Source organism: Heteronotia binoei, chromosome 1 (genome assembly GCF_032191835.1).
Source record: "Heteronotia binoei isolate CCM8104 ecotype False Entrance Well chromosome 1, APGP_CSIRO_Hbin_v1, whole genome shotgun sequence".
Classification (NCBI taxonomy): domain Eukaryota; kingdom Metazoa; phylum Chordata; class Lepidosauria; order Squamata; family Gekkonidae; genus Heteronotia; species Heteronotia binoei.
The window spans coordinates 21,047,433-21,061,306 of record NC_083223.1 but is presented as its reverse complement, the minus strand read 5'-3'; the positions used below and the strand labels follow the sequence as shown (position 1 = coordinate 21,061,306).

General features: G+C 43.7%; 1 protein-coding gene across 1 annotated transcript in view; it reads right to left on the bottom strand.

The window, feature by feature from the left end:
* Nucleotides 1-13,874, bottom strand: part of MCM3AP (minichromosome maintenance complex component 3 associated protein) — a 57,365-nt gene that overhangs the window by 15,961 nt on the left and 27,530 nt on the right. The window contains exons 16-21 of the mRNA XM_060232074.1: nt 12,294-12,407; nt 9,348-9,500; nt 7,669-7,866; nt 6,902-6,970; nt 3,717-3,851; nt 2,295-2,448 (exon numbers count right to left, since the gene is read on the bottom strand). Of these exons, the coding sequence (XP_060088057.1) occupies nt 2,295-2,448; nt 3,717-3,851; nt 6,902-6,970; nt 7,669-7,866; nt 9,348-9,500; nt 12,294-12,407 (823 nt within the window). The remainder of the gene's footprint in view (nt 1-2,294; nt 2,449-3,716; nt 3,852-6,901; nt 6,971-7,668; nt 7,867-9,347; nt 9,501-12,293; nt 12,408-13,874) is intronic.

Below are 13,874 nucleotides of genomic sequence, written 5' to 3'. Positions count from 1 at the left end.
CTGAGATTCAGAGTATAGGGCAGGATACAAATCCAATATCCAATATCGACTCAAAGGTGTACTGTGCTTCCAAACCTGAAGGGTACCCAACGTTTGAGCGGATGGCTGTGGCTCAAAGGTAGAGCATCTGCTTGGCATGCAGAAGGGTCCCAGATTCAATCCCCTGGCATCTCCAGACAAAAGGATCAAGTGGAAGGTGATGGGAAAGACCTCAGTCTGAGACCCTGGAAGCTGCTGCCAGTCTGAGTAGACAATACTGACCCTGATGGATGGATGGTCTGATTCAGTATAAAGCACCTTCCCATGTTCTCACAGGCCCTACAAAACAGCCGAGAGCAACCCCACCACCCAAACTCTACAGGCTGCTACAGCAAAAAATCTTGTCCAAACTCCCACAGGTAAAAGTTGCCAAAGGTTATTTAAACTCTATTTAGAGAAATCTCTAAGCACACAAGTAAATCCCCACACTAAATAACCCAGCAACCGACAAAATCAGTTAAAAACTAACAAGCTATTACAAAACAGCCTCAAAAAAAATTAGCCAGAGTGTAAGTACAGTATATAAAACAATCATGAGCTTTCAAGAGTCTCACACAGCAGGCTAGAGAAAACTGTAGAACAATCTGAAAGATCAGCTTTAGTTTGAAGCCTGGATAAAAAAAAGAATGTTTTAGGGTGACGAAGATGGTAAGGGGTCTGGAGACCAAGTCCTATGAAGAAAGGCTGAAAGAGCTGGGGATGTTTAGCCTGGAGAGGAGGCGGCTGAGAGGTGATAGGATCACCATCTTCAAGTACTTGAAGGGCTGTCATATAGAATTGTTTTCTGTGGCCCCGGAAGGTAGGACCAGAACCAATGGGTTGAAATTAAATCGAAAGAGTTTCCGGCTCAACATTGGGAAGAACTTCCTGACCGTTAGAGCGATTCCTCAGTGGAACAGGCTTCCTCGGGAGGTGGTGGGCTCTCCTTCTTTGGAGATTTTTAAACAGAGGCTAGATGGCCATCTGACAGCAATGAAGATCCTGTGAATTTAGGGTAGGTATTTGTGGATTTCCTGCATTGTGCAGGGGGTTGGACTAGATGTCAAGACAGTCAAAATGTCAAGGCAGTGTGCGTTTGCAATAAAAAAGGCCAACGCCATGCTGGGAATTATTAGGAAGGGAATTGAAAACAAATCAGCCAGTATCATAATGCCCCTGTATAAATCAATGGTGCGGTCTCATTTGGAGTACTGTGTGCAGTTCTGGTCGCCGCACCTCAAAAAGGATATTATAGCATTGGAAAAAGTCTAGAAAAGGGCAACTAGAATGATTAAAGGGCTGGAACACTTTCCCTATGAAGAAAGGTTGAAACGCTTAGGGCTCTTTAGCTTGGAGAAACGTCGACTGCGGGGGGACATGATAGAGGTTTACAAGATAATGCATGAGATGGAGAAAGTAGAGAAAGAAATACTTTTCTCCCTTTCTCACAATACAAGAACTCGTGGACATTCGATGAAATTGCTGAGCAGAAAGGTTAAAACGGATAAAAGGAAGTACTTCTTCACCCAAAGGGTGATTAGCATGTGGAATTCACTGCCACAGGAGGTGGTGGCGGCCACAAGCATAGCCACCTTCAAGAGGAGGTTAGATAAAAATATGGAGCAGAGGTCCATCAGTGGCTATTAGCCACAGTGTGTGTGTGTGTGTCTATATATATATATATATATATATATATATATATATTTGGCCGCTGTGTGACACAGAATGTTGGACTGGATGGGCCATTGGCCTGATCTAACATGGCTTCTCTTATGTTCTTAGATGACCCTGGAGGTCCCTTCCTAGTCTATGATTCTGTGATTCTAGACTGGGGCCTAAAAGAGAGTATGGTCAGCACCAGGCTAGCCTCAAGAGGGGAGGGCATTCTGTAAATGAGGTGCCACTGCTAAAAAAGCCCGGTCTCTAGTTGCCAAACTGCCTTACCTCTTAAAGCAGGGGCACAAGGAAGGGGGCTTACAAGGAAGATCTTAACAGGTAGGCTGGACAGTAAGAGAGGATACAGCCCTTCAAACACCCCAATCTCATTTAGGACCTTACGGATAAGAACCAGGACTTTAATTCTGCATCAAAAGAACTGGGCAGCCACTGTAGATTTTCCCATCCTGCCCAGGCAGTAACCTGGCAGCGGCAGCTGCGTTTTGAACCAGCTGAAGTTTCCAAACAGGCTGCAAGGCACATGCAGCACATGGCAGTACAAACAGCCAAAATAACAGATTTTGCAACACCAAGGAAAAACAGGACCAAAGTTCACCAACCTTTACGCACACTTTAACGCAAACAGCCTGATCGCTCTGCATGTGATGAGAGGTATGTAAAGAAAGTGTCTGGAGTCCATTATCTGCCTTAGCTGCGGGATCCTTGACATTTTTACCAATGGTGAATTTCGCTTTCAACCAATCTGCCAGGACTCTGTGAACACAAACACACACACACACACACACACACAATCATTCAGTGTAAACAGATAGCAGGGGCCACAATTATATATGTCAAACATTTTCTGATTTTAGGGATTAAAATAACAGTCAACTAACCTGCATGTGTTATAGACGAAACAACACCGAGCGACACCATTATTTTTGTTTAGTTATCTTCAAAACATTTTATTTTATTATTATTTTATTGATGGGATTTATATCCCACCCATCCCACCAAGGCAGGCTCAGGGTGGGTAACAACATAAGAAAATATACACTGATGCATTACAATCCTAGAACAATCAAATAATAAATTACAATCTAACATTAATTAGCACAAGATGGCTATACTCCATACCTCTGCTCAAGTCTCCTGATAATAGTTGATAAGCAAAGCATTTAACTGTTTCAAAGTATAAATCTGCAGACAATCCTGATCAATTTAATTTTCCTAGTTGCCCAAACTTTTTCCATTGCTTAACCACTGCTTGCTATGTTAGCTTCCATTTCTTTACTATGTTTGCTATTTGAATCAAATTCGATGGAAATCAAGGTTATGACCTTTAAGGCCTTGAGCCAGTCTGGGACCAAAGTATCTATGGGACTGCATCAGGAGGTGTGGCCTAATATGCAAATGAGTTCCTGGCTAGGCTTTTTGTACAAAAACTGCCCCGGGCAAAGCTATTGTCTGGTAAGCTTGGTGGGACAGAGCCTAACAATTCAAGGGCTGAAGAAAAGGGAACAGTGCAGGCAATGGACTCAAAGGCAAAGAATTATAGGTAGCATCAGGAGAGGAGGAAGCAGTAGGAAGCTGAAGTCCAAGGGGATGAGGGGGAGCTGAAGAAAGCTCATGAAAAGGATACAGGGGCAGGAAAGACTGTGCACTGTTAGAGACGAACTGGAGAGGCCAAAAGAACTTCAAGAGTTGCAGGACTGTGTGCCTAAAGGAGTTAGGTGAACTGGGCCTAAAAGAGAGTATGGTCAGCATCAGGCTAGCCTCAAAGGGGAAGGGCATTCTGTGAGTGAGGTGCCACCACTGAAAAAGCCCTATCTCTAGTTGATGAACTGCTTTACCTCTTAAGGCAGGGGCACAAGGAAGGGGGCTTACAAGGAAGATCTTAACTGTAGGCTGGACAGTAAGGGGGGGCAGGGGACTGTTTAGCAACACAAAAAACGTCTATAATTTCCCTCCACATTTTTCTCAAGACTCTAGCAGTATAAGCTGTCAACAGAACCAAGCCAGTGGTGTCTAATTTATACCTGCTGTGATCCTCCACTGGGAGGTCCTCGTAATCCGGCAGCACCAAAAGCACCTTCCAGAAGACGTTTTCTTGCTGCTTTGGAATATTTTCAGCAACCAAGGATGGCAGGTCCAGCGGAGTCCACACTGCATCACTGAAATACACAGAATTGTCAAAATACAGCACATTACATTTCTTAAAACAGTAAACCTCTTTTAACTTAAAAAGTCATCAGTTTAAACCCAAGTTTTCTGTTGTGAAATCCCCATATTTCTGGAACAAGCCTGCATACCGACATTACAGATGCGCTGTATCTGAAGAAGTGCGCATGCACATAAAAGCTTATACCCTGAATAAAACTTTGTTGGTCTTAAAAGTGCCCTCAGACTCGAACTTTGTTGTGACATTGATATTGTAACTGAAAAATTCTGGCTTGCAGTTCAGAGACTTTGAAACAATCCTAGAAACACATTCCCGAAATCCTTAACGAGGGGTGGCCAAACTTGCTTAACATAAAGAGCTACAGAGAATAAACATCAGATGTTTGAGAGCCACAAGACATGGACATCAGACGTTGGATGGAGGGAGGAAAGAAAATAGATGGGGAGGGGGGAGGGAAGGAGAGGTGGAAAGAAAGCAACTTAAACTTTAAATGCCTTCTCTAAGCTGCCGGCTGGCTTGGCTTGAAGAAGTGATTTAAAGAGAGAAATGGCTTTTCCAAGCTGGCCGACAGGGTGGTGGGAGCTTTAAGAGCCACACAATACGTGTGACAGAACCACATATGGCTCCCAGGCCACAGTCTGGCCACTCCAGCCTTAACTATACAGGCTACATATCTTTTGTATCACTGTGTCTGTACTGAGACAGCAAGAGACAGATTTCTGTTTGGCTCTCTCTGCGCACACGTGAGGGTACCAAACAAAAGCATTTTCTTGAAGGCCAATGTCTCAATACTGTGCACACTTATTTGCAGTTATGCTTCTGAGCAAAGTCGGGTTATCACCTAAACCCACATACGAGCAGAATGTGTCCAAAACTACTCTAAAGCAAGCAAGTTTACTACTAGCCAAGACAGCCTTGCCCTGTACTGTAATACCGCAAACACATGTACCCTTCTGCTCATTCAGAAACTAATTCCCTGTTTGGCAAAGTATATATAAAAAGTTAAAATGTTAATACCAACAAAGTGTATGTGAGCACAAAAACTACAGACAAAATTTAAATAGCTAGAAATGATAAAACCAGTTTTTAGAAGAAACGTTTAAGCAACCATCAACTAAAGCCTAATGCAGGCATGGCCAAACTGTAGCTTGGGAGCCACATGTGGCTCTTTCACACATATTAGGTGGCTTTTAAAGCCTCCACTGCCCCATTGGCTTGTTTAGAGGCGGCATTTGTCTCTTTAAATCACTTCTCCAAGCCAAGCCACCTGGCAGCTTGGAGAGTGCATTTCAAGTTCAAGTTGCTTTCTTTCTCTCTCTCTCTCTCCCTCCCCCATCTATTTTGATTGCTTCTTTCCTTTCCTTGCAGCTCTCAAACATCTGATGTTCACATCTTACTGCTCTCAAACATCTGACATTTATTCTATGTGGCTTACGTTAAGCAAGCTTGCCCACCCCTGGTCTAACGAGTCAGCCACATAATAACAGCAGAGGTAAACTATTTCCCACTTCCTGTGCTGTATGTGAGAAGAGGGGGGGGGGGGGCAGAAGAGAGAAGTAAACAGTCTGTCTCTTCCTCTCGCACACACACATATCTGCATCTGCCTTCAAAGTAGTGTAAGTATCAGGGCTCTGCAGCTTAAAGAATTTTAGGGCACAAGTAGAAGAGTCTAATCATTTGAACTGGAGGAACCTTTTCCCCCCTCTGAATCTAATAAGACTCCCTGCTGGGACCCTTTACATACCAAGTGGTCAGAGCCACAAGGAGGTTATAGAATCTGGCTGGGGGGGGGGACTCAGCCCCATGTTCCCCCCAAGGCCCAATCAGCCCCCCCCTTCCACCTTCCATTTAACTCAGGGGTGTCAAACTCATTTGTTATGAGGGCCAGATCTGATATCAAGGAGACCTTGTCGGGCCAGGCCATGTGTATACCTGCTTAAAATTAGGTAGCAGAGATATAAACTTTTTAAAGGAAATTGTGTTTCTAATTACAATTTTAAAAAAAACACAACCACCTTAAAACATGCTTAAAACGTTAGCACTTGTTGGTCTTAAAGGTGCTTTCTTTGTATCTCTCCCATGGGATCCAGGGAACTGGGCAAAGGAAGCTCTGGCTCTTTCCTTCCTTCCTTCCTTCTCCAGGGGACCAGGAGGGGGAAGGAAGAGGGGGTTGAATGAATGGGGCTGTGGCTCAGTGGTAGAGCATCTGCTTGGGAAGCAGAAGGTCCCAGGTTCAATCCCCGGCATCTCCAAAAAAGGGTCCAGGCAAATAGGTGTGAAAAACCTCAGCTTGAGACCCTGGAGAGCCGCTGCCAGTCTGAGAAAACAATACTGACTTTGATGGACCGAGGGTCTGATTCAGTAGAAGGCAGCTTCATAAGAGAGGCTTGGCTCAGTAGCTTGGCTGTGCGATTGAGAGAGCCTGGGAAAACAAGCTCTGCCTTCCCCCACTCCTCCCCAAGGGAGGAGCCTCAGCCAATGGAGAAAATAGAGGTTATGCTCTGTAGCTTCTCTGAGATCAAGCCTTGCAAAGCAAGCTTTTATGCAGAAGGAAGCAAGAGAGAGGGAGAAGGAAGCAGATTACAGCCAATCGCTCAGGGGCCTAATAGGAGCCCTCTGGGGGCCTGATTTGGCCCCTGGACCGCAAGTTTGACACCCCTGATTTAACTGATGCTCAACATTTGTATATTACAAATGTTTAGATTTTTAACTATAAATTATGAAATGTCAATTTTAATGTTTAATTTTATATTTTATGTTAGTTTTATATGTTGTAAGCCGCCCTGAGCCACCTAGTGGGAAGGGCGGGATATAAATCTTAAAATAAATAAATAAATAACATTCCACAGCTCTCATAGAACAAATAAGCATGACTGATGCTTTTACTTTTTATTTTGTTTTCAAAAGCAGTGTTTTTCAATACACCTGGAGAGTCTCCTGAACAAATCCTTTCTGTATAGGTGGCCCCTGTTCATTGCCCGACTAACCTGCAGGGTTCTACTAGGTTTCCTTACCGCAAGGAGTGATGGAACACCAACATACCGTAATAACTGCTGGTAAAAATACTGCACTTTCATTTGGTGGCTCGCCTTCTGTCGTAACCATGCAAGTCTAAAAGCAAACACACCAAACAGAGGGCATTTAGAATGGCAAGCGCTGAGAACCCCTCCCTGTTTAGCTACCAATTGGTGTCCTCGTGTCTGCCAAGCTGCATGGGGGGGGGGGGGAATGGGCCCCTAAGTCAGCCGTAAAGACATATACCCATGGACTACTTTGGCTTTTTAACCTGATTTCACACTCGCAGAGAAAGCTGTACACACTTGTATGTGCAGAGATCCAAATGTTAGTAAGCTAGGAAAATGGGAGAGGTCTTTTTAAGCATATAAAGACAGCACCTGCTTTCGAAAGGGGCTGTAACTGAAAGCCTTGTTACATATTTATTTATTTGATTTCTAGCCTACTCTCCACCTCGACACAAGGCTCAGAACAGGTTACGACAACATGATAAAATACGGTAACACAACAACAATACAATAAATTAATCTAATAAATTAATCTAAATTAATTAATAATCTAATAATCTAGGTATTGAAATCTAACTACAATGTCCATTATAACATAACTGATGGCACCACTATTATATTACTGATATATGCTGCAGAGAGCCATGTCTTGCTCCTCAGATCCCCGGAGCGTACCAAGACCCAGGGGAGGGGGGACAATCTCTCTCCCGCGGCAAAGGGGACATGGAAGGCTCACAGCAAAGACAAACAGACATCTGATTCTAGCATCCTGAAGCAGGAACTTACCTGCAGCAAGAGGTGCCAAGCTTCCCAGCGCGCCCAAGGTCTACAATCCCTCTCACCAGGTTCTCTTGGGCTGTAGGGCACTCTGCACTGGGCAGCAGGGCCTTCAGCTTGTCTTTGGGGTCTACACAGCATGGAGCTGCCGGGAAGGCTCTCATCTGACGCCTCAGTTTCTTTCGGGCTATAACAGCTTCTCTCCACCTTTATAGAAAAGGGGAAGGGAAGATACATTTCAAGTTATTGAAATGTTTCGTTTTTTTCCAGAGCTGTATCATTAAACCTTTTTTAAATAATTACTGCAGCAGCATTTTTACCAAAGAAGACTGCAAATTTATACACCACCCTTCTCTCTGAATCAAAGTCTCACAGCGGCTTTCAATCTCCTATATCTTCTCCCCGCACAACAGACACCCTGTGAGGTGGGTGGGGCTGAGAGAGCTCTCCCAGAAGCTGCCCTTTCAAGGAAAACCTAATCTGACACACAGAGCCCGCCACCCTAGGCAAATGCATAGGTCCAGGGCTTTTTTGTAGAATATTAGACCACATCCCCTATATGAGCAGATTAGGTCACACACTCATTAGCATATTAGGCCACACCATCTGGGATAACCAAGTGCAAACTGAACTGTGACAGGCCCTGTAGCAATTCTGGCCAGTTGGCCAGGCCTCAGGGAGGCTGCCACATGGCTCGGTTTGGCCCAGCAATCCCCGAGGGCCACACCAAGTGACCTCGAGGGCCGCATACGGCCCTCGGGACAGAGGTTCCCCACCCCTGCTTTACATCACATAAATTTCTCTAATTCACAATATTGTCCAAAACAATGAGGTCGTGGTGCTAATTTCTTTCACTGCTGGTGGTCTTGTTCACTTTTACAAAAATTTTGGTTTAAAATAACATCAATAATCAATATAATGTTACAAGTAAATATTCTGTTCCAACCCGAAGCAATTTTACTAGATCAATGGAATAAATTTAAAAAAAACTCATTACAAAGAAAGTACTTCAGTTTTACTTTCTATAGTTAAAACTTTCCATTTCATTATCTTTCAGTAGGGGGCGATAGTCAATCCCATTCACTAGGTTACCGGGAAGGAGAGAAAGATTTCCGAACAGTTCCCTCCGGGGGTTAGAATACAGCTGGTAGTCCAGCAATATATGTTGGATGGAATCTGGACTGTTCGCCCCACAAGGACAGACTCTTTCACTATATGGGATTTGGAGGAATCTGCCGTAAAAAACATCTGAAGGAAAGGCATTGGTCCTTGCCAGCATAAATGCACTCACTAGAATACAAATCTGCCATCTCCAAAGGATTTATCTGCTGGCAAGCCTCATGAGAGCCTCAGAGCAGCCAAATGAGGGGTTCTTTCCTGCCACTAATGGCCCAGTGGCCGTCAGGGTGGATCAGACAGAGGGACAGAGAAGCATGGCCTGCAGAGATCAGAAGGTGCAGAGGCACTTGGAAAGAAAAAGCAGTGCTGTTGGGAGACAGATTCAGTCCTCACAGCTTATTTCACCTCTCAGCCCAACATACCTGACAGGTAGACTGAAACTGCAAGGATAAGGGGATGGCTCCAGGTGAGCTACCCTGAGCTCCTCAAAGGAAGAGAAGGCTACTGATGTGCCACTCAGGCAAACACACTTTGCGGAGGCCGACCTCGAATGGCTTCATTCAACCTACCGCTGTAAGTATTTGCAGAAGCACTGGAGTTCCTGCAGCGTCTCCTTAGCACAGTGGAAAATCTCTTCTTCCAGAGACACGCCCACTATTTCAGCACAGACTTCCTTTGAGCAACGGGCAACGCGTGCTCTGTGGTCTTCCTCCAAAGCACACCTAGGACAGAATTTTTAAAAATCTGATCTTAGAAAATGGACACCTCTAACCGAAGAGCATTAGTGACAGAGCAAACATTTAAAAAATGGGAAACTGAAAGTTTTGAGTCTGGTCTGACGTAGTTCAATATCACTGGTCTCCTTGGCAAGTCTAGAAACTTCAGGGGTATCAAACTCACTTGTTACGAGGGCCAGATCTGACATAAATGGGACTTTGTGGAGCCAAGCCATGCATGTCATAAAATGTAATGCCAGGTAGCAGAGACATCAACTTTATCAAGGATACAGAGGAAAACAAACTAAAGATATTTTTACTTAAAATACAAACATGCTTTAAACTCTCGCGACACTTTGTTTAAAATGGAAAGTGGGATTTGGCAATACAAGTTTAAAAATAAAACATCAAGAAAAAGCACAAGGATCACAGCAAAAACTAAAAATATAAACAAAAAAATATGAAAATGCTCTGGGCATAGGAAACAGGAAATGGCTGGGCATTGCAAACTTCTCCCCCTGCCCCCAGGTCTACTCAGATTAGCAATGACTCTTCAGTGTAATATCTCCCTTTGCCTGTGGGTTCTCAGTAGACACCAGTGCCAAGGTCCATTCAGCAGAAACATGCTGGCTCAAAGCATCAACCCTTTATTTGCAAGGTCACACAGCTCCAGCAAGGAACAGCTTCTAACTGGCCATATCAATGTTGAATAGTGAAACTGAGCTCCACTCCCTTAAAATACACTGCAGCACAGACAAAGCTGCAAGGAAAACATGGAACGGATTTTCCATTAAGGTCTCTGTGCCCAGGTAGACTACTCTGCGTCAGCCTGCAAATACAAGGAAGAAGGAGCTGGGAACTTTGGCAGCCTCGGAGCTTCAAAGGGTGAGGACAGGAAGGGGGAGAAAAGAGCCCCATGGGCTTGATTAAAGCCCTGGGTAGGCCGGACATTTGACATCTCTGGGATATTCTATATCCCTCTCTATTCTCTTCAATTGTAGTAGTTACTATAGGGGTTGGCTAAAAGGATTTAATTCACTTTGCATGGGTTTATCTGAAGAGAAAATGCCTTGTGCAGCTGCTGAACACCAGTTCAGACAATTACACTATTGAGTGAAGGAGTGGGGGAATTTGTCTATAAAGACAAGAGTGACTCTGCCTAACTTTCTTCCTTGTCCTCTCTTAACTTTCCTGGTGAAGAAGCCTGGCTTCAAAAGGTCCCTGTTTTGTTGGAAAGGATGCAGCACAGTTGGGAGATTATAAACCCTGCTGGTGGAACTGCAGACATGTACACTCATTTTGGAAGCTTGTGTCAAATTTAATCTTTGAAATTACTAGAGAGAGAATATCGTTTACAATGGAAGTGCTGGTTATGAATCCACGGTTAGATCATAAATTAAACTCATACTTTAGAATTAATAGAAAAATTAACAGCAGCAGCCAGAATAGCATTAACCATTAACTTCCACAGACTGGCTTATGAAGGTACAAGACCTGTGCATATTGGATAAAGTTACAGACTTTTTAAATCAACATGAATCTGATCCTTATGGCTATCTTTCGTGGGCATTTGGTTTCCTGTATTAGACTATTTAGCATCTAAATAAGAATGTTTTTCTATAACTGAAGCAATGAACACTACATATGGATTTTATCTCTTTGTTTGCTATTTATAGAGGGAGCTTTGTATATTATTTTTTGTTTCTAAAGGGGAAAGAAAATTTATCTCTATGGTTACTCTCAATGTTTATGCTGTCAACCAACTTGTAGTTGCTGTTACAACTTAGCATATTGGCATTCTTTTTTTATTAACCAATATGAGCCATTTTTGTTATAGTTTGTCTTATTGTTGTTCTGGACAATTAGTAGTCAATAAAATAAAATATTAGTATTCAATAAAATATTATAACTGAGAGCCAGTTTGGTGTAGCGGTTAAGTGTGCAGACTCTTATCTGAGAGAACCGGGTTTGATTCCCCACTCCTCCACTTGCACCTGCTGGAATGGCCTTAGGTCAGCCGTAGCTCTCATAGGAGTTGTCCTTGAAAGGGCAGTTGCCGTAAGAGCTCTCTCAGCCCCACTCACCTCACAGGGTGTCTGTTGCAGGGGGAGATAAAGGAGACTGTGACCACTCTGAGATTCAGAGTATAGGATGGGATATAAATCCAATATATTCTCTTCTTCTTCTTATATGGGTGTCAGCTTTGTGATCCATTGAAGTAAACACTGTTTTTGAAATGTTTATTTACTGCTAACCAACCCTAATAAATCCCTGATGTATACCAATAAATGCCAACTGATCCCAGCTAGCCGTTATCAGTTTCAATTAGTCCTTGTAGAGAGCAACGTTGTTGTAATCAATAAATGAAACTTTCTTTTCAACAAAGACAAGTCTGATCATTTTGGAACTTCAATTAACCCCTTTGCTGACATTGGGTGATTAAAAAAAGGAGTCAGGCTTCAGAGGACAGTGACTGAATAGAATGTGTCTGAGGCACAACTTCTTTCAAGGGGATTCTGGCACAGGGATCTAGCATGCAGCTGGATCAGTTATGCAGCACTGGGAATGAGAACCATCTGTTTGCAGCGCCGTGTTTTAATTAAGTTAGTTTGTTTCACAGCTAGCCAAACAGAACAGGAAGGTCTTTATTCTGCTTTGTATTAGTGATAACAATATACAGCATTTCATATACATATATATTTCATTCTTAAACTACAAGGAAAGGTGGGATACAGATGTTCTTATAAATAAATGAACACACATCCACCTGGCAGTTAGTTAATGTGTTTGGCCACTTACCGTAACTCTTTAGCTGAAACCTCTCCCACAATTTCCTTTACTACTTCTTCTGTGAATTCTGCACCCAAAGATTGGCTCAGCAAAGTTATGAACTTCTCTCTTTCTTGCTTTCGTCTAAGATTTAGGGGTGGGGAGAACATGCTGTTATATCTGTCTGCACACAAGGTAAACCGTTCTTCTCTAGAATCTAATTCCACAATCCTGAATAAATGAACAGTTTAACATCAAAATCTAGAATACTACTACTACTAGAGGTAGAGGTAGTCCCCTGTGCAAGCACCAGTCATTTCCGACTCTGGGGTGATGTTGCTTTCACAACGTTTTCATGGCAGACTTTTTACGGGGTGGTTTGCCATTGCCTTCCCCAGTCATCTACACTTTCCCCCCCAGCAAGCTGGGGACTCATTTTACCGACCTCGGAAGGATGGAAGGCTGAGTCAACCTGGAGCCGGCTACCTGAACCCAGCTTCCGTCGGGATTGAACTCAGGTCGTGAGCAGAGCTTAGAACTGCAGTACTGCAGCTTTACCACTCTGCACCACGGGGCTCTATACTACTACTACTACTACTACTACTATTACTATTACTAGCTATATAAAGATTAATGTATCAGAACAGGAACATTCTTGGGATACAGGTAATATTAATGCTATTGTCTGGATTTCATTCAGGGATGGTGTCTTTAGATGAAAGTCTGGTTGACTTTATTATTAGTTACCGTCCAAGTTCAACAAGAATGAAGAGCAACAAGCTCAAAAAAGAACTGAAATACAGAAACACAAAAATATGGAAGGGAAAAGCGCCTGTCTGAAAATGGGCTTAACCTGGAGGAATTAAGAATACAAGAGCCCTGCTGGCTGAGGTCCATCCACTCCAACAGCCAGTTTCCACTGTGGGCAAACCAATAAACCCAGAGTGCCAATAAACAAAACATGGAGTCCAAGGCCTTCCCTTGATGCTGCTCATGCTGGTATTCAGAAGCGGGCTGCCTCTGGCTGTAGAGGTTCCCCACAGTCGCCATGGCTAGTAGTCACTGATGGACCTCTCCCACATTAATCTCCTTTTACAGCCATCTACACTCAGGGTCATGACTACATCCATTAGCAGTGAATTCCACAATTCAATGACTCATTGAGTTAAGAAGTACTTCCTTTTGACCATCCAGAATTTACTGCCCATCAACTTTGCTGGATGCCTCAGAGTTCTAGTTATGGGACAGGGAGAAAAAGTTGGCTTGGCTACTACACTGGCTCACCCACAATCCCGAGTTATTTATGAAGAAATTAAAATAGCGTCAGCTCCGGTGCTGATCCTTTTGGGACCCCACCACTGAGAACCACCTACTGGTGGGTCCTTGGGCCTGAAGATCTCTGGCTGTCCCCAGCAGAGCCAGGGCTTTTTTGACCCTGGCTCTGACCTGATGGAACTCTCTGCCAGATACCCTGTGGGACCTGATGCAATTCCACAGGGCCTGTAAGACAGAGATGCTCCACCAGAGTGATAGTTCTGTCACAGCCGACACCCTCCTCTTTTTTACTTTTCCCCTCCATCTTTGCTTTGCCCCACTCCTCACCTGCCTGCG